This window comes from Staurois parvus, unplaced genomic scaffold (genome assembly GCF_062004578.1).
Source record: "Staurois parvus isolate SC_StPar_1 unplaced genomic scaffold, SC_StPar_1.0 ptg000670l, whole genome shotgun sequence".
NCBI lineage: Eukaryota > Metazoa > Chordata > Amphibia > Anura > Ranidae > Staurois > Staurois parvus.
In genome coordinates, this window is record NW_028318466.1 from 1,168,217 (window position 1) to 1,195,840 (window position 27,624).

The 27,624-nt window shown below is 39.7% G+C and overlaps 1 protein-coding gene across 1 annotated transcript in view; it reads right to left on the reverse strand.

Moving 5' to 3' along the window:
* Positions 1–27,624, reverse strand: part of NEK11 (NIMA related kinase 11) — a 378,537-nt gene that overhangs the window by 68,129 nt on the left and 282,784 nt on the right. The window contains exons 11-12 of the mRNA XM_089652057.1: positions 25,917–26,010; positions 19,158–19,284 (exon numbers count right to left, since the gene is read on the reverse strand). Coding sequence (XP_089508183.1) covers positions 19,158–19,284; positions 25,917–26,010 — 221 coding nt within the window. The remainder of the gene's footprint in view (positions 1–19,157; positions 19,285–25,916; positions 26,011–27,624) is intronic.

Consider the following 27,624-nt stretch of genomic DNA (forward strand, 5'->3'; position numbering starts at 1 on the left):
GGTTAAAATTAGGTTCTGTTGTGAATGGCAACAGAACAAGCTTAGAGCCTCTGCGGGCAGAAAAATGTATTATTTATGCACAAACTGACAAGAGGTCCAAAGTGGATTTTAAGGGTCTTGTGGGCACATGGGAGGTCTCAGCCTTCAGCTGTGGAGTTACAACAGACTCCAACAAGAACGAAGCTCTAGTAATATGGGTCCCAGATCCTAGGTTTTTTCCTGGGAAGATCAAGAAATCACACCTACCAACAATGGGGGAATATGGACTGAGGTCACCCAATTCAGTTGGACTTTCCTCAATGTGTCTATTCAAAGACATGTTGCACCATGTAGCAGAAGACAACATGGCCTAAAGTGAGGCAAAGCCTCCTACATTCACAAATTCAATCAGCTAATGCTGATGAGGGTCATGAATGGCAGGAGGTGATCAAGTCACTGAAGGGAGACAGTGAAACAAGACTGAAGATAAGAAATCACAAAGTGGTTCAGAAACAAGAGCAGCAGAATGAATGTGCTTTTTCTAGGCTCAATGACAGGAGAAAAAATGCGGAGTGTATGTGCACAACCTCTCTCCACCTAGGGGATGATGTCAGAGTTCGGCTTCCTCAGCCATAGGCGTTACTAATGTAAGATGGCAGAGGAGGGAATTTTATAATGACACCCAATGGTACCAGCTGTGAGGTGGCTTCCAGTGCTTCAGCCTGATCTGTCTTACTAAGTGAGATTTCAGAGACACCAGCTAACTAATACAGTACACAAAAGTCTGGAAAGCACAACAATACAGATCCCAGGCTAACCTCATCTACTCATTACATACAGTAGGTCTGCAAAGACTGTTTCACACCAGAGGCTATGCCAAAGCTCTATACCTGGAGAGCGCTCTGTGGCTAACTCATTAAACAGAGGTCTGTAAAATGCCAAAATACCGAGCCTAGTGTTTGAAAAGTAACATTCCAGCCTAGTCTCACCATGACTCGGTCACACCAAAGACAGTGTCATAGCTCTGGACCTGGAAAGTACTATATGATTAACTAATACAATGTACACAGTCTGGAAAGCACTACAATGCAGAGCTCAGGGCCTGAAAGTTACATTCCAAGCTAGCACTGCAATTCTTGCTCCAGAGGGTCCAGGTATAGTCTCTAAAGCTATTGCTAAGAATATGCGAATCCGAATAGCTGCTGCGTAGAGACTAACTCAAGCAGGGCTTTCAAAATATTGATTGAAATTGACAAACAAAAATAATCTACACTGTATCACGTATCTTGATTGAAAATGACTAGCAAAAAAACACAGGCAAATCTCATTTCAGCAGAACTGAAGAAAATGCATCCAACCTCCTAGGACACTACCAAAAAATTGGGGCATGGCGGTTGAGGTGGGATTATGCAACATAAAAGGACGTATAACCTGAGTGTCTACGAATTACTGAATTACTAATCTGGAAGTCATTTTCTCAAAAGACTGACAACATTTAGTGGTATAAAGGAATCACTGTGCATTCAACACTTAGGAGGAGGTAGTTGCGGCAGTTTTTTTTAAACTGCTTGCTGGTCCTAATAATTTCTGCAGACACATCAACAATAGTGGAGGATAAATCACAAGACATAATTAGATACAGCTAAGGTACTTTGATGAAGACTTTTTGGGTGTACCTAGTTTGCCCAATGTCGGCAGTTGGTTAAACTGCATAATGGACCATCCAATGGTGTGACACTATCATTTAGTTTTGCCTTTGCATAGCAAATGGGTGGAACCTGCAATTCAGGTGAAGATAAGCATATAAAAATATCAGTTCTCTGTGACTGTTACATTAAAAAAAGAAAATGTAGTTTTTATTTGCCAGCATTAAGTTGATAAAAACTAATTAGCTGTCACTTTAACATTCTTAACTTTTTTTTAATAAAATGTTATTAGGCAAGTGAGATATAAAGTAATAGTTTGTTTCTTTTTACATATGACAATATTGAAGTTCTGAAAGTTAATTTTATAATATTCAAGGTCTTTTTCATGAAAATCATTTCTGCAAACCAATCTCTGGAGGCAATAAATGACACATTGTGTAAGACTCAAATCATTTTATTCTATAACATTATATTCAGAACTGTTGGAAAGAGCAGCTGCTATAAAGCAGTAATGAATTTAGACTAAAGCTTGAGACAATTAAATAATATGGTTCGTAAATAATTAAAATTTTTGGAAGATTTTAAAGAGTCATTATTTTTTTTCTTCAGAAGGCAATAAAAGAAAGGACACCTTTTGATCTCTGTAAAAAAGCACAAAGGACATTCCAGCACTAGCCTTTGCCATCTGTTATTGAAATCTTTCTCTGTTTTCTGGTTGCCTTATCAGACTCAGATTTGGAAAAAATCCAGCTCATAACTGATGTTGCCAAGAGCGATTAGGGATTAGAGATTTATGCTAGTGAGCTGATGAACCCGATTTGTTCTGTGAAATACTAAAGTAGACTAAGGACCATTTTCCTTTTCACATGCTGGTCCCTGAAGCAGCAAGTATGGGCGTTCTGCTTTCTAACTGATCTCAGTTCGCCCAGTAGGATTCAATGCAGATGCCATTTTTAATGTTGCGGGGTGTAAAGGGATGATAATTCCTGCTCCCCTTTGATGTAAGTCATTCAGTGAGGTAGAGGTATACTTGTGTATTATGTCTGATACAAATTCAGGAAGCCCTGTGACCACTTCCTTGTTAGGTTCATAATGTCACCATGGCGTGTATAACTGCCTGGGTTTTAAATTTAGATTTCCATCAGATCACACCAAAAAACCTAAGGCTGCTTAGTGAGTGGGGAGCTCACAGACTTCCACTGCCACCCAAATGTAAGAAAGTCAATTGGTAAGTGGCCCTTTGAACTAGTTACCAGTTCAATTGTGCACATAAACTATAAAATGTAAGAAGAATTTGGGGAATTATGGAAAGCTTTCAAGCAGACATAGATGCATTGGAAGACAGGGCAAACATATTACAAAATGCTGGCAGCTGGTACCTCCTGCACCCAGCTGACTCCTTTATTTCACCCTCCTGTTTTTTCATGGTACATACAGTATGGGTGCTCTGTGCTTAGGCATGTACCCATGCCTCCTTAAAGATGTTCATATTTTTAAAACACTGCAGCCAGGGGTGTACTGACAACTCATGGGGCCCCTGGGCAATAGGGGATCATGGGGCCACTGTGTCCTTGCCCAAACTCAAAAAAGCCTATGAAAAAGGTACCAGGGGCATCTCATGGGGCCCCCTACTGACCCCAGGCTCTCAGGCAGTGCCCAAGTTTCCAAATGGTCAGTCCGCCCCTGACTGCAGCAAATGGTTGCATCAACAAGTGCTAGACCTAAATCTGACTCTGTGCACATGATCAAAGCTGTCTGTTGTTCCTTGCTAGCCACAAGATGTCCTTCAAAGAGTGCGTTTTGTTACTCTAGTTATGACTAAGCTTGCATTCTGGTCCCCACTTCTTAGTACACAAGAATTGGTTATAGCACACACTTTAAAACAAACCAATGCCTGATCCATGAAAACTCTAGTTTCCCCAATGTTAATGATTGTACTGAAGTATCTTGAGGGTAACACTGCTTATCCCCATAGTTTCTCCTCCCAAATCTTTGCATAACATCTTTGTAGCACAGTAAAAGCCATCAGATTGGAATCCTATGAAAGAGTTATTTCTGTAAGAAAAAAGTTTTCTGTATCATAGCAACTTTACAAGCACACAGCCAAAGCTGATTATTGTGCTCCTGCGACAAGTGCTTTTTTTTATTTTTTTTTTTTTAACAAAAGCTGTCAAGGAGATTGCACAAGGTTTGGAAGAGGCTGAGATGAAAAAGCTGCAGCATCAGAGATGGGAAGGAGGTGAATGAGGTTAGGAGGACAGCCTAAAAGGGTGGCTTTATTTCAAGGTGGTCTGGCTGTGAAGGTTAACACATTAGTCTACAGTGCCCACAGCAAACAGAGTCAGGGAAAGCGTGTTTTAAAGGCATTGTAATGATTAGTAAACAATTGTAAATAGTTTGCTGGCTGTCTAGTAAGGCTTTGATAGCCTGGTTATAGGTTTGCTTTAAATAAAAATAAAAAAATTATATATATATATATATATATATATATATATATATATCAAATATGTAACACCCTCCTAGTTAGGAACTATGATATGTATTGTTACTAGGAGCAAGGCAAATGAACAGCATGAATATGGAAACAGCCCTGGCCTATGGTATGGGAGGCTGGCCCAATTGCATGCTGAGAATGCTATTTAAGTTCTGTGAGCACATGGGTAAAGCATCTTTCCCTGGAGAGGATTGCACCAAGCTAGGCTGGGGGCAGGCTTGTCTCGCCTGGCACTTGCTGCCATGCGGACCTCAGGTGGGTGACCTGAGGGCCTGAAGTTAGGAAGAGTGACCCTAGAGCTGTCTGCCAAAGATCTGTCTGGTATCACTGGAGAATCGTTTGAAAGATTGGGGGGAATCTGCCATTCTGTCCTTGGGCTTGTGAGTACACACACTGAGGCCTTGGGGACTCTGTATGTTTGCTACCCCTCTGGTGCATGATAGTCAGCATAGATCTGAGAAAAGGGAACACTGGCTAGTGTTCTGAAGAGATTGTCCAACTGTTGCTCAGTTCCATTATTTATGGACTGCCACAGTCTGCCATAACAGGCCTGTAAACACAAATGCTCCTGTGCTTGAGGATGGACTTGATGCAGGCTACAACCACATTAACTAGCTGCCGACCGCAGATAGCCAAATGACGGCTGCACTGCGGCCGGCCAGTTCTGAGTGGACGTCATATGACGTCCTCCCAGAATGCGCTCTCCTGCGCCCCAGGGGGCGCGCACCCGGCGATCTCCGTGATCGCTGTGTCCTACGGACACAGCTGATCACGTGATGTGGTAAAAGGCCAATCACAGCGGCCTTTTACCACGTGATCAGCGGTGTCCAATGACACGCTGATCACAGGGAAATGCAAGTGCCGGTTCTCGGCTGCACTTTCCTCACGCTGTCAGATCGTGAGGAAAGTACTGCCGAGAACCGGCAGTTGTCAGAGCGGGGATCGGCACCGATCATCAGGGCACTGATGATCAGTGCCCTGATGATCGGTGCCCAGCAGTGCCACCCGCAAGTTCCGCCCAGCAGTGCGCCCACTAGCTCCGCCAACCTGTGCCCAGCAGTGCACCCACCTGTGCCCAGCAGTGCACCCACCTGTGCCACTCTGCAGTGTCCCACACCTGTGCCCAGAAGTGCCACCTACCTGTGCCCAGCAGTGCCACCCACCTGTGCTCACCCACCTGTGCCCACCCACCAGTGCTGCCCACCAGTGCCACCCACCAGTGCAGCCCAGCAGTGCTGCCAGTCAGTGCCACCAGTCAGTGCCCAGGGGTTGTGCCAGTCAGTGCCGCCAGTCAGTGCCCAGATGTGATGCCAGTCAGTGCCATCTATCAGTACCCATCATCAGTGTCACCTATCAGTGCCGCCTATCAGTGCTGCATATTAGTGCCGCCTATCCGTGACACCTCATTAGTGCTGTCTATCAGTGCCGCCTATCCGTGCCACCTCATTAGTACTGCCTATCAGTGCCCTTTAGTGCTGCCTATCAGTGCCCATCAGTGCCGCCTATCAGTGCCCATCAGTGCTGCCTCATCAACGCACATCAGTGAAGGAGAAAAAATACCTGTTTGAAAAATGTTATAATAGAAACAAAGAAACTTTTTTTTTTTCAAATTTTTTGCACTTTTTTTATTTATAGAGCAAAAAGTAAAGCGCCCAGTGGCGATTAAATACCACCAAAAGAAAGCTCTATTTGTGAGAAAAAAATGATCAAAATTTCATATGGGTACAATGTTGCATGACCGCGCAATTATCAATCAAAGTGCGGCAGCGCTGAAAGCTGAAAATTAGCCTGGTAAATAAGGGGGTATAAGTGCAAGTGGTTAAGAATGTCTTGGAACATGCACACCTTGCTGCCCTCAAATAGACCGGGGAAGCCAAATATACTGAATGAGGGAAGAAAAAACAGAGGGCGCACAGGCCTAGTGCATTACCATAAAAAATGTTTAATAAAAAATAAAGTATGTGTTAAACTCACAAACGACAATATATTCAAGGCACATCATAAAGAACAGCTGAGTCAACACCGCGCTGAGTAACAGTCTGCAATAGGGAGTGTAGACATCCAATAGGTTGACGCGTTTAAAGGACTTGCCTCTTCCTCAGAGCCACTCTCCTCAGAGCCAAGTCCTCGAAACGCGTCAGCCTATTGGATGTCTACACTCCCTATTGCGGACTGTTAATCAGCGCGGTGTTGACCCAGCTGTTCTTTATTATGTGCCTTGAATATATTGTCGTTTGTGAGTTCAACACATACTTTATTTTTTATTAAAGCGCCCTCTGTTTTTTCTTTCCTCATTCTGTTTTTTCTTTCCTCATAACAGGCCTATACCTGAGGGGCTCAGCCCTGCATCTACTACTATTGCTAAAGGGACTTTGCTCACTCCGAAACTACTTGCTACTAATTTTTAAACAAAAATCTGCTATCTGCTTTCAGCCAGAACTTCAAAGGTGCTCAACTAAGAGGTCAGCTAGATGTCTTCAGTGTGAATAGTTCTAATCTTGGAGTATCCTACTAAATTCCCTATCCCCAGTTCTACAATAAAACTCCAAAAACAAACATCCCCTAGACTGGTCAGTGAAGACAACGAGCAGAAGTGTGTGTGTACCTGGATGTGGAAAATACCTTGTGCCTGGCTGCGGGGAGAAGAAAGGGGGAAACTTGGGCAAAAAAACAAGCGACTCCTCCGACGGTAGCGCTGCATACACTATAGTGCCGAAAGTATTAGGACACCCCTCTAAATCATTGGACTGACGTGTTACAATCGCCTCCGTGGCCACAGGTATATAAAATCAAGCACCAAGGAATGCAGACTGCTTCTACAAACATTTGTGAAAGAATGGGTCACTCTCAGGAGCTCAGTAAACTCAAGTGTGGTACCGTGATAGGTTGCCACCTGTGCAATAAGTCCATCTGTGAAATTTACTTGCTACTAAATATTCAACAGTTAACTGTTAGTGGTATTATAAGAAAGTGGAAGCAACTGGGAACAACAGCAACTCAGCCACAAACTGGTAGGCCACGTAAAATGGCAGAGCGAGGTCAGCGCACGCTGAAGCGCACAGTGCGCAGAAGTGAACAACTGTCTGCAGAGTCAATAGCTAAAGACCTCCAAAATTCATGTAGCCTTCAGATTAGCACAACAGCAGTGCGTAGAGAGCTTCATGGAGAGAGCTTCCACGAGCTTCCATGGCCGAGCAGCTACATTTAAGCCTTACATCACCAAGTACAATACTAAGCGTCAGATGCAGTGGTGTAAAGCATGCCGCCACTGGACTCTAGAGCAGTGGAGACTAGAGATGAGCGAATCGAACCAGGCGAAGTGGAATTCGTTTCGAATTTCAGGAAAAATTCGATTCGAGGCAAATCCGAATATTAGCATACTTCGGGTGCGCGAATCGGATTTTTCCCGATCAGTCGGCAAAAGTGTCCCTGCAGAGAGCTCCGCTATTTCTGACAGTTCTCTGACAGTTTCTTCACATGTACAGCGGTTGAAACATTGTATCTATTTGTTTCCATTTAGGATACAGATGTTTTTATTCGGAAACAGATACAATGTTTCAACCGCTGTAAATGTGAAGGAACTGTCAGAGAACTGTCAGAAATAGCGGAGCTCTCTGCAGATACACTTTTTGCTGTACTGGAATACTTCTTCTTTTCCTTCTTCTTTTCATTCTTCTCATTCTTCTTTTCATTCTTCTTTTCATTCTTCTTCTCATTCTTCTTCTTCTTCTTTTCATTCTTTTCATTCTTCTCATTCTTCTTTTCTTCTTCATGAAAAGATGAATGAGAAGAAGAATGAAAAGAAGAATGAAAAGAAGAATGAGAAGAATGAAAAGAAGAATGAAAAGAAGAAAAAGAATGAAAAGAAGAATGAGAAGAAGAATGAGAAGAAGAATGAGAAGAATGAAAAGAAGAATGAGAAGAATGAAAAGAAGAAGAAGAATGAAAAGAAGAAGAATGAAAAGAAGAATGAAAAGAAGAAGAAGAATGAGAAGAAGAATGAAAAGAAGAATGAGAAGAATGAAAAGAAGAATGAAAAGAAGAAGAATGAAAAGAAGAATGAGAAGAATGAAAAGAAGAATGAGAAGAAGAATGAGAAGAATGAAAAGAAGAATGAGAAGAATGAAAAGAAGAATGAAAAGAAGAAGAAGAAGAATGAAAAGAAGAAGAAGAATGAAAAGAAGAAGAAGAAGAATCTTTTCATTCTTCTCATTCTTCTTTTCATTCTTCTTTTCATTCTTCTTCTTCTTCTTCTTCTTTTCATTCTTCTTTTCATTCTTCTTCTTTTCTTCCTTCTTCTTCTTTTCATTCTTCTTTTCATTCTTCTTCTTCTTTTCATTCTTCTCATTCTTCTTTTCATTCTTCTTCTTCTTCTTTTCATTCTTCTTCATCTTCTTTTCATTCTTCTTCTTTTCATTCTTCTTTTCATTCTTCTTCTTCTTCTTCTTTTCATTCTTCTTCTTCTTCTTTTCATTCTTCTTTTCATTCTTCTTCTTCTTTTCATTCTTCTTCTTCTTCTTTTCATTCTTCTTTTCATTCTTCTCATTCTTCTTTTCATTCTTCTCATTCTTCTTTTCATTCTTCTTTTCATTCTTCTTCTTTTCATTCTTCTTTTCATTCTTCTCATTCTTCTTTTCTTCTTCATGAAAAGAAGAATGAGAAGAAGAATGAAAAGAAGAATGAAAAGAAGAAGAAGTATAAAAAGAAGAATGAAAAGAAGAATGAAAAGAAGAAGAAGAATGAAAAGAAGAATGAGAAGAAGAATGAAAAGAAGAATGAGAAGAAGAATGAGAAGAATGAAAAGAAGAATGAGAAGAATGAAAAGAAGAATGAAAAGAAGAAAAAGAAGAATGAAAAGAAGAAGAAGAATGAAAAGAAGAATGAAAAGAAGAAGAAGAAGAATCTTTTCATTCTTCTTCTTCTTTTCATTCTTCTTTTCATTCTTCTTCTTCTTCTTTTCATTCTTCTTCTTCTTTTCATTCTTCTTCTTCTTTTCATTCTTCTTTTCATTCTTCTTCTTCTTCTTTTCATTCTTCTTCTTATTTTCATTCTTCTTCTTCTTCTTTTCATTCTTCTCATTCTTCTTTTCATTCTTCTTCTCATTCTTCTTTTCATTCTTCTTCTCATTCTTCTTTTCATTCTTCTCATTCTTCTTTTCTTCTTCATGAAAAGAAGAATGAAAAGAAGAAGAAGAATGAAAAGAAGAATGAGAAGAAGAATGAAAAGAAGAATGAAAAGAAGAATGAAAAGAAGAATGAGAAGAAGAATGAGAAGAATGAAAAGAAGAATGAAAAGAAGAATGAAAAGAAGAAGAAGAAGAATGAAAAGAAGAATGAAAAGAAGAAGAAGAAGAATCTTTTCATTCTTCTCATTCTTCTTTTCATTCTTCTTCTTCTTTTCATTCTTCTTTTCATTCTTCTTCTTCTTCTTTTCATTCTTCTTCTTCTTCTTTTCATTCTTCTCATTCTTCTTTTCATTCTTCTTCTTCTTCTTTTCATTCTTCTCATTCTTCTTTTCATTCCTTCTTCTTCTTCTTTTCATTCTTCTTCTTTTCATTCTTCTTTTCATTCTTCTTCTTTTTCTTTTCATTCTTCTTCTTCTTCTTCTTTTCATTCTTCTTCTTCTTTTCATTCTTCTTTTCATTCTTCTTCTTCTTCTTCTTCTTTTCATTCTTCTTCTTCTTCTTTTCATTCTTCTCATTCTTCTTTTCATTCTTCTTCTCATTCTTCTTTTCATTCTTCTTCTTCTTTTCATTCTTCTTTTCATTCTTATCATTCTTCTTTTCTTCTTCATGAAAAGAAGAATGAGAAGAAGAATGAAAAGAAGAATGAAAAGAAGAATGAGAAGAATGAAAAGAAGAATGAAAAGAAGAAGAAGAATGAAAAGAAGAATGAGAAGAAGAATGAAAAGAAGAATGAGAAGAAGAATGAGAAGAATGAAAAGAAGAATGAGAAGAATGAAAAGAAGAATGAAAAGAAGAAGAAGAATGAAAAGAAGAATGAAAAGAAGAAGAATGAAAAGAAGAATGAGAAGAAGAATGAAAAGAAAAATGAAAAGAAGAATGAGAAGAATGAAAAGAAGAATGAAAAGAAGAAGAATGAAAAGAAGAATGAGAAGAAGAATGAAAAGAAGAATGAGAAGAAGAATGAGAAGAATGAAAAGAAGAATGAGAAGAATGAAAAGAAGAATGAAAAGAAGAAGAAGAAGAATGAAAAGAAGAAGAAGAATGAAAAGAAGAATGAAAAGAAGAAGAATCTTTTCATTCTTCTTTTCATTCTTCTTCTTCTTCTTTTCATTCTTCTTCTTCTTTTCATTCTTCTTCTTCTTCTTTTCATTCTTCTTCTTCTTCTTCTTCATCCTCATCCTCATCCTCAGAAGAAGAAGAAGTAGGATGAAAATAAGAAGAATTCCAAGCCGGCAAAAAGTGTATCTGCAGAGCTCCTCTATTTCTGACAGTTCTCTGACATTCACATTTACAGCGGTTGAAACATTGTATCTATTTGTTTCCATAAATGGAAACAAATAGATACAATGTTTCAACCGCTGTAAATGTGAATGTCAGAGAACTGTCAGAAATAGCGGAGCTCTGCAGATACACTTAGCGGAGCTCTGCAGATACACTTTTTGCCGGCTTGGAATTCTTCTTATTTTCATCCTACTTCTTCTTCTTCTTCTTCTTCTTCATCCTCATCCTCAGAAGAAGAAGAAGAGGATGAGGATGAAGAAGAAGAAGTAGGATGAAAATAAGAAGAATTCCAAGCCGGCAAAAAGTGTATCTGCAGAGCTCCTCTATTTCTGACAGATACACTTTTTCCCGGCTTGGAATTCTTATTTTCATCCTACTTCTTCTTCTTCATCCTCATCCTCTTCTTCTTCTTCTGAGGATGAGGATGAGGATGAAGAAGAAGAAGAAGAAGAAGAAGAAGAAGTAGGATGAAAATAAGAAGAATTCCAAGCCAGCAAAAAGTGTATCTGCAGAGCTCCGCTAAGTGTATCTGCAGAGCTCCGCTATTTGACAGTTCTCTGACATTCACATTTACAGCGGTTGAAACATTGTATCTATTTGTTTCCATTTATGGAAACAAATAGATACAATGTTTCAACCGCTGTAAATGCGAATGTCAGAGAACTGTCAGAAATAGCGGAGCTCTGCAGATACACTTAGCGGAGCTCTGCAGATACACTTTTTGCCGGCTTGGAATTCTTCTTATTTTCATCCTACTTCTTCTTCTTCTTCATCCTCATCCTCAGAAGAAGAAGAAGAGGATGAGGATGAGGATGAAGAAGAAGAAGAAGAAGAAGTAGGATGAAAATAAGAAGAATTCCAAGCCGGGAAAAAGTGTATCTGTCAGAAATAGAGGAGCTCTGCAGATACACTTTTTGCCGGCTTGGAATTCTTCTTATTTTCATCCTACTTCTTCTTCTTCTTCTTCATCCTCATCCTCTTCTTCTTCTTCTGAGGATGAGGATGAGGATGAAGAAGAAGAAGAAGAAGTAGGATGAAAATAAGAAGAATTCCAAGCCGGCAAAAAGTGTATCTGCAGAGCTCCGCTAAGTGTATCTGCAGAGCTCCGCTATTTCTGACAGTTCTCTGACATTCACATTTACAGCGGTTGAAACATTGTATCTATTTGTTTCCATTTATGGAAACAAATAGATACAATGTTTCAACCGCTTTAATTGTGAATGTCAGAGAACTGTCAGAAATAGAGGAGCTCTGCAGATACACTTTTTGCCGGCTTGGAATTCTTCTTATTTTCATCCTACTTCTTCTTCTTCTTCATCCTCATCCTCTTCTTCTTCTTCTGAGGATGAGGATGAAGAAGAAGAAGTAGGATGAAAATAAGAAGAATTCCAAGCCGGCAAAAAGTGTATCTGCAGAGCTCCGCTAAGTGTATCTGCAGAGCTCCGCTAAGAAATAGCGGAGCTCTGCAGATACACTTTTTGCCGGCTTGGAATTCTCCTTCTTCTCATCCTTCTTCTTCTTCTCATCCTTCTTCTTCTTCTCATCCTTCTCCTTCTTCTCATCCTTCTTCTTCTCATCCTTCTTCTTCTTCTCATCCTTCTCCTTCTTCTCATCCTTCTTCTTCTTCTCATCCTTCTTCTTCTTCTCATCCTTCTTCTTCTTCTCATCCTTCTCCTTCTTCTCATCCTTCTTCTTCTTCTCATCCTTCTTCTTCTCATCCTTCTCCTTCTTCTCATCCTTCTTCTCATCCTTCTCCTTCTTCTCATCCTTCTCCTTCTTCTCATCCTTCTCCTTCTCCTTCTTCTCATCCTTCTCCTTCTTCTCATCCTTCTCCTTCTCCTTCTTCTCATCCTTCTCCTTCTCATCCTTCTCCTTCTTCTTCTCCTTCTTCTCATCCTTCTCCTTCTTCTCATCCTTCTCCTTCTTCTCATCCTTCTCCTTCTCCTTCTCCTTCTCCTTCTCCTTCTCCTTCCTCATCTCCAAGGGCATTTAAATTAAAGGTACAGTGTTCTGCACTAATATAAAGGCTCTCTGAAGCCTAGAAACCCTTTTTATAAGTTAAATTCGCAGCGAATAAATTCGCATCGAATCGAATTTCTTCCTCAAATTCAGCGAATCAGCCGAATCGAATTTTTGAATAATTCGCTCATCTCTAGTGGAGACGTGTTCTCTGGAGGGATGAATCACGCTTCTCTGTTTGGAAATCCGATGGATGTGTCTGGGTTTGGCGGTTGCCAGGAGAACTGACAATTTCATGCTCCCAACTCTGTGGGAACAGTTTGGGGATGGCCCCTTCCTGTTCCAACACGAATGTTGCATGAGTGCACAAAGCAAGGTCCATAAAGACATGGATGAGTGAGTCTGGGGTGGAGGAACCTGAATGGTCTGCACAGAGTCCTGATCTCAAACCGATAGAACACCTTTGGGATGAATTAGAGTGGAGACTGCGAGCCAGGCCTTCTCATCCGTCATCAGTGCCTGACCTCACAAATGCGCTTCTGGAAGAATGGTCAAACATTCCCATAGACACACTTCTAAACCTTGTGGACAGCCAATATTGAACCCTATGAATTAAGACTGTGATGCCATTAAAGTTCATGCATGTGAAGGCAGGCACCCCAATACTTTTGGCAATATAGTGTATATTTTAGTCAAAAATAAAACACTGTTTTTTTTTTATTTTTCATCTTTCCAAAGTCCGTTTCCTGTCTCGTATTCCTCATTAGTACACACTCTTTAATATTACGCTTTTTTTTATGATGCTTAAATTTAAAGTAAAAATTTAAGCTACTGTATAAATATTGTAACATACAATTATATTTGGAGTCTAAATGTATATATGACCTATCAAGCAAGATTTCTGGTTCCCATTTGCAAGTCTGATGTGTGGTTTTTGACAAGGGACATATACTGTAGCTCTACAAACAGTAGGTCATGACAGATGAACTTCAGTGAAAAGAAGAATTCATTATCCACGTCCATCATCCATAAGAAACAAGTATCAGAAATTTTACATTTTGAATTCTAGACCAATGCACTACATACTGTATTCTGACAGAAAGTCTGAATTCTTCACTCTTGTTAGGCTTAATAGATAAAAATATGCAGTACAGGCACCCTAAAAGAAGCAGTAGCATACCTAGATTGCATACTGAGCTATCAAACTAAGGTAAAATATTTTTACATGTCTGAGTGACACTATAAATGATTTTGGCATGCTGACTTCACAGTGTAAACAGTTAAATTGAATATTTCTATGGGTTTATTGTGGTTCAGGTGATGTGAAGCCAAGTTTATTAGTTATTTATTATTTATTACAGGTACTTATATAGCGCCGTCAATTTACGCAGCACTTTACATATATATTGTATATTCACATCAGTCCCTAGCCCTCAAGGGGCGTACAATCCAAGGTACTTGGAAACTTACATTCATACATACACATACTAGGGCCAATGAACCTACCAGCATGTCTTTGGAGTGTTGTTTGCCAGCAGATCCTGGGTGGATGCACATTTCACAGGAGTCTTACAGCACATGTGGGTCCATTTGAGCCAGCCCAAAAATATAACTAAGGCCAGATATTTTGGGATTAAGAGAACGTACCTGGTGCCCCCCACATGGAAGAAAAATATATTTGAAATATATTTTAAAAATATTCTTCCCAAATATATTGCCATATATTTGAAATACTACAATTTTGGCCATATTCAATATATATATATAATATATATATATATATATATATATATATATATATATATTTTTTTTTATGTATTCTTCAGATTTTTTTTTACATAAAAAGTCATTTTAACATGTATTTTTAAAGACATATAGTATATTTGAAATTTATTTTTAAAAATATTTTTCATATATTTTGTAATAAAAACGCATTTCAACATGCAGTATACAGTGGGGCAAAAAAGTATTTAGTCAGCCACCAATTGTGCAAGTTCTCCCACTTAAAAAGATGAGGGAGACCTGTAATTGGCATCATAGGTAGACCTCAACTATGAGAGACAAAATGAGAAAAAAAATCCAGACAATCACATTGGCTGATTTGGAAAGAATTTATTTGCAAATTATGGTGGAAAATAAGTATTTGGTCAATATCAAAAGTTCATGTCAATACTTTGTTATATATCCTTTGTTGGCAATGACAGAGGTCAAACGTTTCCTGTAAGTCTTCACAAGGTTGGCACACACTGTTGCTGGTATGTTGGCCCATTCCTCCACGCAGATCTCCTCTAGAGCAGTGATGTTTTGGGGCTGTCGCTGGGCAACACGGACTTTCAACTCCCTCCAAAGGTTTTCTATGGGGTTGAGATCTGGAGACTGGCTAGGCCAATCCAGGACCTTGAAATGCTTCTTACGAAGCCACTCCTTCGTTGCCTGGGTGGTATGTTTGGGATCATTGTCATGTTGGAAGACCCAGCCACGTTTCATCTTCAATGCCCTTGCTGATGGAAGGAGGTTTGCACTCAAAATCTCATGATACATGGCCCCATTCATTCTGTTCTGTACATAGATCAGTCATCCTGGTCCCTTTGCAGAGAAACAGCCCCAAAGCATGATGTTGCCACCCCCATGCTTCACAGTAGGTATGGTATTCTTTGGATGCAATTCAGCATTCTCTCTCCTCCAAACACGACAAGTTGTGTTTCTACCAAACAGTTCTATTTTGGTTTCATCTGACCATATGACATTCTCCCAATCCTCTTCTGGATCATCCAAATGCTCTCTAGCAAACTTCAGATGGGCCTGGACATGTACTGGCTTAAGCAGGAGGACACGTCTGGCACTGCAGGATCTGAGTCCCTGGCGGCGTAGTGTGTTACTGATGGTAGCCTTTGTTACGTTGGTCCCAGCTCTCTGCAGGTCATTCACTAGGTCCCCCCGTGTGGTCCTGGGATTTTAGCTCACTGTTCTTGTGATCATTTTGACCCCACGGGGTGAGATCTTGCGTGGAGCTCCAGATCGAGGGAGATTATCAGTGGTCTTGTATGTCTTCCATTTTCTAATTATTGCTCCCACAGTTGATTTGTTCACACCAAGCTGCTTGCCTATTGCAGATTCAGTCTTCCCAGCCTGGTGCAGGTCTACAATTTTGTTTCTGGTGTCCTTCGGCAGCTCTTTGGTCTTCACCATAGTGGAGTTTGGAGTGTGATTGTTTGAGGTTGTGGACAGGTGTCTTTTATACTGATAACAAGTTCAAACAGGTGCCATTGATACAGGTAATGAGTGCAGGACAGAGGAGCCTCTTAAAGAAGAAGGTACAGGTCTGTGATAGCCAGAAATCTTGCTTGTTTGTAGGTGACCAAATACTTATTTTCCACCATAATTTGCAAATAAATTCTTTCCAAATCAGCCAATGTGATTGAACTTTTTCTCTCATTTTGTCTCTCATAGTTGAGGTCTACCTATGATGCCAATTACAGGCCTCTCTCATCTTTTTAAGTGGGAGAACTTGCACAATTGGTGGCTGACTAAATACTTTTTTGCCCCACTGTATATATATACATATATATATTGAAATATATTGAATATAGCCAAAATTGTAGCATTTCAAATATATGGCAATAATGTTTTAAAAATATAATTAAAATATATTTTTCTTCCATATGGGCCAATCCCACATTTACAACACATATGTAGTAGATCTCCAAGGCTTGATAATAAACTGCACTCTCCCTGTATAGATTCATAAGTTTGTAAAGGATTCTGATGACCTTTGTTATTAACAAGAGCTAATAGAAGCTTCCAGTGAGAAAGATAACATGTAAAAGGTCATATACACATACCGTAAATTACATCCATGTAGTATGAACATCATGTTGTCATCACTGCACTAGAATAGATTAAAGTAAGCCCCTGACAATTGCCCCAAATAAACAAGGCTTATCTTTAGATGGCAATGCATTACAGATAAATACTACTTCTAAAATTGAGTATTCCTTTGGTGAAATTTGAGAAAAATGTGCCTCCTACTGACATTAAAGTAATTCTAAAGGTTTTTTTAATTTTTTTTATAACAAACATGTTATACTTACAGTACCTGCTCTTTGCAGTAAATACTTGGGTCCCCTGTCAGCACTTCTGGTCCTCTCCCTTGACCAGTGCCCCCAACAGCAAGCCACTAGGTATGGGGGCACTGGTTCAGGCTTGCTCCCGAGCCCAACTATATGCGTCCATAACACACATATAGCTGCTGCTCGGCTCTGCCTCCCACTCTCTCCTCATTGACTCATTGGTTACGATTAACGGCAGTTGGAGCCAATGGAACCTGCTACTGTGTTTCATCCAATACAGAGAGAGAGACCCAGGACAGCCAAGGCTCCCATGCACATCGTAGGATCGAGATGGGACTCAGGTGAGTATAAGAGAGGGGCTGTGGGGGAAGCAGAATACAGATTTTGTTTTTCATGAATGCATGAAGGTAAAAAAATCTTCAGCCTTTACAACCACTTTAATGCATTTTGCAAAAATATCACAAGCAAAAATTTCTTATCCCTAAGGCGTGACTGAGACTGAGATTTTGCCCTAGGCAAAATTTTGGAGACATTGATTGGAAGCAATTGTAGGCAGAAATGTATCTGCACAGCTCTACTAAGGGAATATGCACACATATCTTTCACTTATTCTTTCTTCTCTTTCAATTTTTGTATAAAAAGAGAAGAATAACTGAGGGAATGTATAGAGATCATTAATAATAATGTTTTTTCATGGTCTACATGAGTGCTATGAAGAGACAGAGTCTTGATTTATTGTTTCCAACCCCCTTTGAACGCTCGTAACCTATTCTTTAGTATAACTATATAAATAAAATGTAAAAGCAACATATCATCACACAACTGGTCAAATATTAACCACAGCAGGATGCCTAACATCAGATCAGTAGAAGTGCACAGGATACTCACAGTGGCAGGGGCAGACTGACCATTTGGAAAGTCGGGCACAGTCAGTAGGGGGCCCCATGAGATGCCCCTGGTACCTTTTTCATAGGCTTTTTTGAGTTTGGGCAAGGACACAGGGGCCCCATGATCCCCTATTGCCCGGGGGCCCCATGAGTTGTCAGTCCGCCCCTGCACAGTGGTGATGTTTATATCATAGAAAACCTCACAGCAATAAGCATAATACAACTAAATTGTTCTCTTTGATTAGACAGTTGTGGGATGTACTGTATTAATATATAAAAAAACCATATGAAGTTTCAAGGTTTCGCTCCTTTGCGTTCCTCACGTCATCTGTTGTACTTTTATCTGCATTCACTGCAGTCTGAATGGATTTAAGCATGTGGTTAACATACCTTTTATAAATGCAGACTTTTACATACTTTCTGATCTCAAGATGATCACAGTGTAAGAAATTCCAAACAAAACGTTGTATTGCGCATGCTGTTTCTAAATGTATTGTACTCTTGTATCAAAATATTTTTGCCTAAAAAACATAGGTCTGAAAGTTTTTTCCTCTAGTTTGTTATACTTTTTCAAACTACTTATCAATTGAAAATTGAAAAAAACAAAAAGAGTGTGGACAGGGACAAATGGAAATAAGACAAAACTATTTTTCTTCTCTGGCGTAATAATAAAATGTTACAGTGAGCGAACTCAGGAAGCAGCTGAACATTCAAGGAAACCAAATAAAACCTTGTGAAATAATAAAAGAAGTAAATTGCAGCGTTGCCAAATGAAAAGGTACTAATGATGCAAGTACACAAACCAATGATGCCAATATGCAAACAATACAAATATATGTAAAAATTAGCAATAAAGTGCAATAAAGTTCTATGAACTTAGGTGGAGCCCAGGACTTCGTGACGTCACGCCGCCGGCGCCACGTGGAGGCCCGGCGGCCATTTTAGACACTGGATGGTCAATCATTCTTGTTTTTATCTGCAATGCGATTCATTGTATCCCTGCTATATTTGCTCCAATAAAAGTTCTTCATTTACATACTACACCATGAGTATTTCCCATGGTCTCCTGTGAGGAGCACTTCACTTTTCAGAGCCCGGGCGGGATCAATCAGCTCCAGAAAGTGGAAAGTGTGTTCACCATTAAGGTTTTCCTATTACATTATTGGAAGGAGATCTCTGATTTTCCAGATCCCATCTTCACCACACGAGGGCGCTCCTTCTTCATTTTTCTCAGCTCCAGTCCATTTTCTGACCAGAAAGAGGGGGATCTTCAGGATTATTCACACACCGCGTATTTTAAATACGCTTCTGGTTAGTGCGCATTCCTACCATATGCACTGAAAACGCAGAGAGCACCTTCATAGAACTTTATTGCACTTTATTGCTAATTTTTACATATATTTGTATTGTTTGCATATTGGCATCATTGGTTTGTGTACTTGCATCATTGGTACCTTTTCATTTGGCAGCGCTGCATTTTACTTCTTTTATTTTCTTCTCTGCCCACACATTCTGTAATAGCAGGTGAACAGGGGTCTGCTACTGCACGTGTCACTATAGTTAACAGCAACAGATAAAGCTTTAGATCAACTGAACCACAATAAGCACAGACCATAAACCTGCACATGCATCTTATTTATTATTAGTATAACTCACCACGACTAGAAGGCTCAGATACACAAAGTCTATCTGTGGTTTCATTGCTGTCATCACTGCATCTGTTACAGTTTCTTGCACTCACTGGTTGTGATTGTATAAGATATTTTTGAGGCTCCTCATCACCCTATATAAAAAAAATAAATTTTCAAATTATTATTTGCTTAAAGTGATTGTAAAAAAAATCAAATGCCATATTTACCTGCTCTGTGCAATGGTTTTGTACAGAGCAGCCCCGATCCTCTTCTTCTTGGGTCCCCCACCGGAACTCCTGGCCCCTCCCCCTTGCCAAGTGCCCCCAGAGCAAGCTGCTTGCTTTGGGGGCACTTGCTCGCTCCTGATCCGCCCTCTGTGTGTCCATAAGACTCACAGAGCATGGCTCAGCCCCATTCCCTGCTCCCTCTTTGCTGGCTGTGATTGACCTTCAGGAGAGAGAGAAAACAGCGATGCCAAGTGTAGATTGTTAAAAACCAGGCAAATTTAATGAATAAAACACTGGCAAGTGTGAAGTAAAAACAGGCATGTCTGGGTAAATAGGTTTGTGCGGTCTGGTGATGGCGTGGTATCCTATGAGATCCTCTACCTTGTCTCCGCCACTCCGGTGGATTCCAAGGCTCAAGGGGTAGCAGAGAGGCGCACAGAGGCTCTGGGTTGTGACATCAGCCGGGACTGGAACTCATATGGGGTGTGTTCGGAGCATGCGTGCTCCTTCCTCAGGCCAATCAGTTGGCCAATATGAGCAAGGCTTATATGGGCAGTAAGGGCAGGAGGGGCATGAAACAAGTGGGTCCGCTTACACAGCAGCAAGCCAGTGGAGAATAACATATGCACTCAAGTGGCCTGATGATACTGGTATATATGGCTATAGACATGCAACGATTACATTCTAATAAAAGGATATGTACAGTACTTACAATCAATGTTTTCTTATAGAGAGATGTAGTCAAAACAAGAAGCTTTCATAAAAGGATGATATCATTAACAAAAGAGAGGGGCTGTAAAGCATGACAGACCATAAGGGTCTTGTGAAAATTACAATAAAAAAACCCCCCATAAGAATCAGACAATAGTAGCACTATGGAGCCCTAGAGAATTAAAGGGAAAAGATAAGGATGTAAGGAATATGATCAATTGGGTCTAATGACATCTGAAGGAATGCAGGGGAAATTTTATAATTGAAAAAATTATTAATGATGTGTAGTATGTTATATTATCCAAAAGGAGCATTCGTCCAATAGGTTAATATTGGAAATATTGGGTTACATAACATTAAAGGGAAAGTTGGTAAATATGAGTATACTATGCCAGAATAAAATCAGAATATAAGAAATGTAAAAAAATTATTATTATAAGTGGTTAACGTGCCATTTTTAAAAGATGTCAGGAACGGGGAGGGAGAGCATGGCTATGCTAAAGGAAAAGGATAAGGAGAGGAAATGTATAGTGGCGGATATTACAGAACTGTAAAAAGTTCCAGTTATTCATTTAGGCCACCTGGGGCCAATGTATCTAGGAGTATACACTAGGATACCACACCATGACCAGACCGCATGAACCCACTTACAAAGACATGCCTGTTTTTACTTCATACTTGTCAGTGTTACATTCATTAAATTTGCCTTTTTTTAACAATCTACACTTAGAGTGGTGCCAATGTGTTCTCTGTCTCCGTATCTGTGTACTAGAGTCACTTCAAGCTCTGACAGCTGGCTGCCTCCACCTCCAAGACCCACATTCACCCAAAGACTATACCCATCCTTGAGCTTCCTATTTAGGACAGTGACGGATCACACACCCACATGTCCCTAATCATATGTATGGACTCTCATATATATCATTTATTGGACCACTTATTTCTACATTAGCTTGAGTCTATATTCTAGCACTCCCTATTCTCCTCTGTGATTGACCTTCGGCCTTTAGAACCATTTTAAATCAAAATGTTTTTATGCTTACACGGTCAAATATCAGTGACTACTGTATATATAGCAGGGGTTGTACCCCTGGGACATTGTCTTCTTTGCTGAAACATGGCATCATTTACTTTAATTACAGCTCTCTAGGGTGCTATTTAAAAAGTCTGGACCATTTATCTTCCTCATGATGAAAGCACTCCAGTGGCTAAGGACATAGGCATGCTGTGCTTCCTTCTGAGTGAAAACACAATATCAGTGAATGGGATAGGCAAGAAAAGTGCAGCAGGGTATCTGATAATTAGGAGGCATGCACACTGATGGAGAGAGCAGGGACAGAGACAAAGTGAATTCTGTTTCCCAATTCACACAGATAGGTGCTGGTTGCTGGAGTCTAAGAGTGTCTGGCATATTGGAAACAAGCTGAAATTGTCCCCCACCAAAGAGATGTGGTGAGTGACTAGATGAATAAGAAATATACACAGGAACCTTTCCATGTTGTCCTGCCTTGGACCAAAAAGACTGAGCTATTGCCTGAACCTCAATCGCCAAAGAGCCATAGCTCCATAAGTGTTCAGTCAGCATAGCCAATGTTCAGAAGGTATAGAGAGATATGTTTTTAGAGATGAGAATTTAAAAAGAGTTAAGAGCCTACTCTGGTGTTTGAGACCTTCCATGTTTTGGGACTATCCTGATCCACACCTCACCATTCTCCCCATAGTGCAAAGTACAATAAGCCAGGACACCCTGTCAAAAGAGCTACACCTGATATTGAATATCTCTGGGAGCTTTTGCCATGTAAACATGCTCCTGACATTTGTAATGTAGCTGTTGGCATCTGGAAGCCAAGAAACACTGCAGCCTCCCAGAACCAGGTAACTATTTTGAAATAATATACTTTAATTGTACAAAGGTGAACTCCAATATGTGATTTTCAAAGGAAATTGGTTGCACCAGAGCTAACCTTGATGTTTCACAGCAAAGGGGTATATATTTATGTAATCAAGGCTGCAGTTAATTAATAATTCAGAAAACTATGTAGATTGTTTTCCAGTTTTGTAATTTTCAATTAGTTTGTGCAGATCAGTGATACAAAATCCAAAATAAATACATTTTAATTCTAGGTTGAAACACTACAAAATATAGAAAATCTAAATCTATGAATCTAAATTTTCGTGTATACACTTTTTTCTTTAACTGTGCAGTCTTACTTATAAGATACCTGTATTTCATCACACATTTAGCTTGATTTACCTGTGGATGACAATTTAGAAGGAAAGGTTATCTGAAGTCCAATAGGCACTGTCAACCACTACACCCAACACACTGTCTCCAAGTTGCCATATATCCAGGCCACTGACAGGGCCACTACTGTTAAATGTAGAGTGACCTTTCACTCCCTGACTTAAAGTGGTTGTAGAGGTTGAAGGGTTTTTTTACCTTTATGCATTCTATGCATGAAGGTAAAAGACCTTTTTTGTGCTGCTCCCCCACAGCTCCCCTAATACTTACTTGAACCCCACCTCGATCCAGCACTGGGCACTGGAGCAGCAGCTCTAGTGGATCTCTCTCCCCTCAATGGCTCCCACTGCTGTCAATAACAGCAAGTGGGGAAGGAGCAAGGGACAGGACTGAACCGTGCTCAATGTGTTTTATAGATACACAGAGGTGGCTCTGGAGCGAGCATGCAAGAGTGCCCCTAGAGTAACAGATTGCTCTGGGAGGATTCAGCCAAGGGGAGGGGCCAGGAGCACCAGCGGGAGACCTAAGAAGAAGAGGATCAGGGCTGCTCTGTGCAAAACCATTGCACGGAGCAGGTAAGTGTGACATGTTTGTTATTAAAAAAAACTGAGCCTTTAATGTTATTTTAAACTGAACAATCAGAAAAAAGTCAAAATAGGGGTAAACGTATATAACGGCTCATGCAGCAACTAGTAAGCAGGACTAGTAAGCAGAAGTTGGCATACGTAACCCCCTAGGAAGGTTTGTATTAGCATGGTCATATTACTTCCCCAAACTATCTGAAATATCATAGAGCCATCACAATACCAATGCAGACCTCACTGCATGACCTATGATGCAGTTAGCAGGCACTGCTTCCCCAGATGTACCTTGCCCCACAGGCTTCAGGTTCAAAGAACTCTGTAAATTAGATTTTCTTATAAATAAAAGCAGGAATAGAATCAGTTGCTTACTACATCAGTTACACTATGTATGAATAACACACAAATAACCAATTATGCAGTTATGCAGATGAAAGGTCAAACACTGCCAAATGTCCAATATATCCACAGTAGCACAGGGAGGATTCAATTTATAAAACAATCTGCATAAAGCTATTATGTCACACTTACAAACTACCAGAGCAAGATTTACTCTAAATCTATGTACTTGACAGATATGGCTTTCGCACACTCATAAATGTGAAAATGAATTACACAATAAGCAAGTTATTTTCTCAGACAAACAACCAGATATGCAACGCTCTCATTTTGATCTAAATCACAGCTTTATTAATCAAGTGGAATGGATTGGAAGCAAGTGCCATGTACTGCCATGTACTGTTTGAAGAGCATATATAAGGGAAAAGTATAATGTTTTCTTTCTTTATTCAATCAATTCAGGATAAAAAAACGTAAAATTACAAAATCATATTTTACTTTAAGTCCACTAATTATGAAACCATACCTATAAATAACTCATGATTACATTTTCAGAGCCAGCAGGAGTAGCTCTAGTCTCCTTTTTGCTCTTACCAGGCTAGTAGTCACTGTTATGCTGAACAAGCTTATTTTTCAAACTACACAAACTTTTTTTTTTTTTTTAGAGTCAGAGGAGTCACTGCCCATATGGCTCTATACAGTTCTTAAAGCCCCGATCATCCCCGTTGTAGCGTGCTGCATTACAAAAAAAAGTGCTTGTAACTTTTTGGTGTGTTAGGAAGCCCATTTAAATAAATGGGCTTCATTTATGTACAATTATTATTATTATACAGTATTTATATAGCGCCAAAGGGTTTGCTCAGCAATAGCAAGGGGGACAAAAAATGGGGGACAATGCATCAAGATGCGTGCTAACACAGCACAACAATGTGAATCCAGCCTCACTAACCATTAGACAGAGACAGTCTGAAATACTGTGTTATTTCGATTTTTTTTTTTAGAAAAGTAGAAGTACATTTAAACATAATTTTAAAGCAGAAATCCAATAAAAAAAATAACACTAAAAATGCATAGCCTAGCCCTAGTCAAAGAAAAAATAAAAATAGCAGCTTTTGCGGCAACATTTACTGGTACTTTACAGAAAATTCAGTTTGCTACTAGAATTTAAAATATTGCATCTTAGCAGTTTACAAGTCCATTGCTTTTTTGCTCATTTTTTCTCCTGCAAGTAACACACTATGCTAGGGTGACCACTCTTACTTGCTTCACTGTATCTATAGAAAAATGGTACTATTGTCCTAGTCTGCTTAGGCTAGGTTCACACCTGTGCGGCCGTGCAGGACGCGATTTGCACGAACACAAGAGCCCATTCATTTGAAGGGGCTGCCATACCCATGGACACGCATGAAAGAAGTCCCTACACTATTTTTTAAATCACAGCCAGCATGGGAGCCGAGGTTCCCAGTATGGTTGTGATTTCCAGTTCAGGCGGCATGTCATTAGGATTAATGGCACCTGCCTGCGGGTTCCGCATTTCCCTGTGTGGGTGGTTGCCACTGACGATACTTGTGTGGGTTCTGCAGTGGCACCACCTGCTCAGATGTGAACCAAGCCTCAGTTCCTATTGCTACCGAAGCAGGGCTGACAACACTGCCTGGGATTTCAGTACAGCAGAGGCGAAGTTGACAGAAATGTGTGAGCTCACTGGATTTCCAGCAGGACCAGCCAGTAATTTTCTGTACTTTCATCATATTTAACCCCTTGACGCACGACACGCTCCCAGCACAAAGACTGGGGTGTCACTGAGAGCCGAATATTATGATCAGGATCCGGAACTACAGATTCCGGGTCACCTGATCGCTGTGATAGCCTCTCATTGGCTATCACAGTGATCAGTCACTGTGAAGCCCGCCCCCCTTGTCTTCCCCTTGTGTGTAACAAATATATAAATAATAATAAAAAAAATAAACAAAAATACCTAGATCAAGGTTTGATCTAGGCCTGTGCCAGAATTTAGTGTTTGGGTCAAGGTCGGGGTTGATTGTCAAGGTCAGGGTCAAGAGCCAGGTGTTTTATTTTTTTTTTTTGGGGGGGGGGGTTTGGTTAATGTTTTTTTCTAATTCTTAAATTAGTGTCAGTTAGTGGCAGGATAAAAAAAAGAAGCAAATTGTGCACTATTTTTCCTGGGCTGTACTATGGGTACAAACAACTAACATACACACATGTGGTATCGCTGCGATCGTCAAGAGCAGGAGAAATTATTTTGGGTTGTTCTTTGATGGTAGGTTATGGTATTAGCAAGAAATATACAGCTACATTTAAAAAAATGGGTTTTTATCACTATTTTGGGCAAGTTTTCCTTTGGTAATGAAAAAAAAAAAATCAGGAAATAGCCATTACCATTTACCACCAAATAAAAGCCCCATTTCTCCTGAAAAAAAACAAGGTATAATCCACCTGGATGCACAAAGTAGTTGTGATGATATGTACGGTTTTGCGAATACATGTCAAAGTTGCAAAATTGTGCTTTGGTGTTAAGATTTGTTTTACCCTTAGGCACGAAGGGGTTCAAGAGACAAAAGATGGGGAAATATGCATGTACCTGAGTGAACAAAATACTTAAAACTGTTCAGTGTCTATCAGAAAAATGTCCAGTGTCTAGATATTAGAAAACAAATACTTACATGGAGCACATTAATGCTGAGCTGCTGAAAATTACGAGACCTCAACTCCTGCTTTCTCTGCTGATTTTCATGATATTTTTCCTCTGCAAGTTGCCTAAAATACAGAATGTAAATCTAAGTTTCTAAAGCTTCTTTGAATCTGAAATGCTATTTTTCTGTGACATAAAAAAAGTGTAGTCTGTTATCACCACATATTCAAATGTAAGGAATTAATAAACAAAGAACATTCACCCCATTTGCAGAGCTCTTGCTCCAAACGTGCCTTGGATCCTGGTGCAGGGAATTAATGCATTCCCATTCTTAGGACATAAAGGGGTTATAAAACCTAAACATTTTTCACCTTAATGCATCCCTTGCATTAGGATAAAAAAAATGTTTAGACTTCAGGATCTCCCCCTTCACCCCCCCCCCCTGTTTACTTACCTGAATCCTAATTCCATCCAGAGCTGTGGATGTCTACAGCTGTTGCACGGAGCAGGTAAGTACAGGGTGCAGCAACATAACTTCCTTTTTTCAAAACGCAATAAAACCCATTTTATGAATCAGAATTGTTTTTATTGTCTTTAACAATGTAGGTACATATCTAAAGTTCTGTTTTACACAGTTTTGAAAATCATATCAGGTAAGTGACGCCCCCCATTGTCCATACACTGAATAAGTGAATTCAGACCGGTATGTGAACATGTTGGAGGAATTTGTTTTTCCACGACTTGATGAACTGGACTTAGGGGACATTTGGTTCCAACAGGACGGAGCAACGGCTCACACTTCAAGAGCATCAATGGCTGTTTTAAGGGAACACTTCCTCGAGCGCCTCATCTCAATAAGGGGCGATTTGGAGTGGCCAGCCCGCTCCCCCGATTTGGCCCCTTGCGACTTTTTTTGTGGGGTTTTTTGAAATCCCGCGTTTATGTAAACCATCCAAGGACCCTGCAAGACCTGAAGGCCAACATCCACGCAGAAATTGCCAACATACCCGCTGCTATGCTGGTAAGGGTCATGAAAAATGCCAGAAATTGGCTTATTCAGTGAATGGACAATGGGGGGCGTCACCTACCTGATATGATTTTCAAAACTGTGTAAAACAGAACTTTAGATATGTACCTACATTATTAAAGACAATAAAAACAATTCTGATTCATAAAATGGGTTTTATTGCGTTTTGAAAAAAGGAGGTTATGTTGCTGCACCCTGTATAAACCTGTTTGATATTTAAAAAAGCATTTACAACCACTTTAACTATAAACCTATAGTATATCTTAAACCATCTCTCCATAAATCCTAACATTTAAGCAGACCCTGTCACCAGATTATGCATTTCAACAAAAAAGGTCCTAAGCCCTGTGTATTTTCTACATTTCACCTAAGAGCCTACACAAGGCTTCTTCTCTTCATTCCCAAAGGCCAAATAGAGCATTGGTAGGTACATAGATTGAAAGGTGCATACAAGCTGCTGCTAAAACCACAGTAAAACCAGTTTTAGTAAATCTCCCCTGTATGTGCAAAGTAGAAGTTCACTTCAACACTTACCCTTATCACCACCACATTCTAACCCATAAAACCCCCTAAATGTGAACCCCAACACTAACCAAATGTAAACCTTAAAGGTCTGGTCTCCCACAGTACACAGAACATGGAAATGCAATCATTTTAATAAATATAAACTGCTAAATACTTTTTCTCATCGGCAGTTTATAGCAGTCTTGTG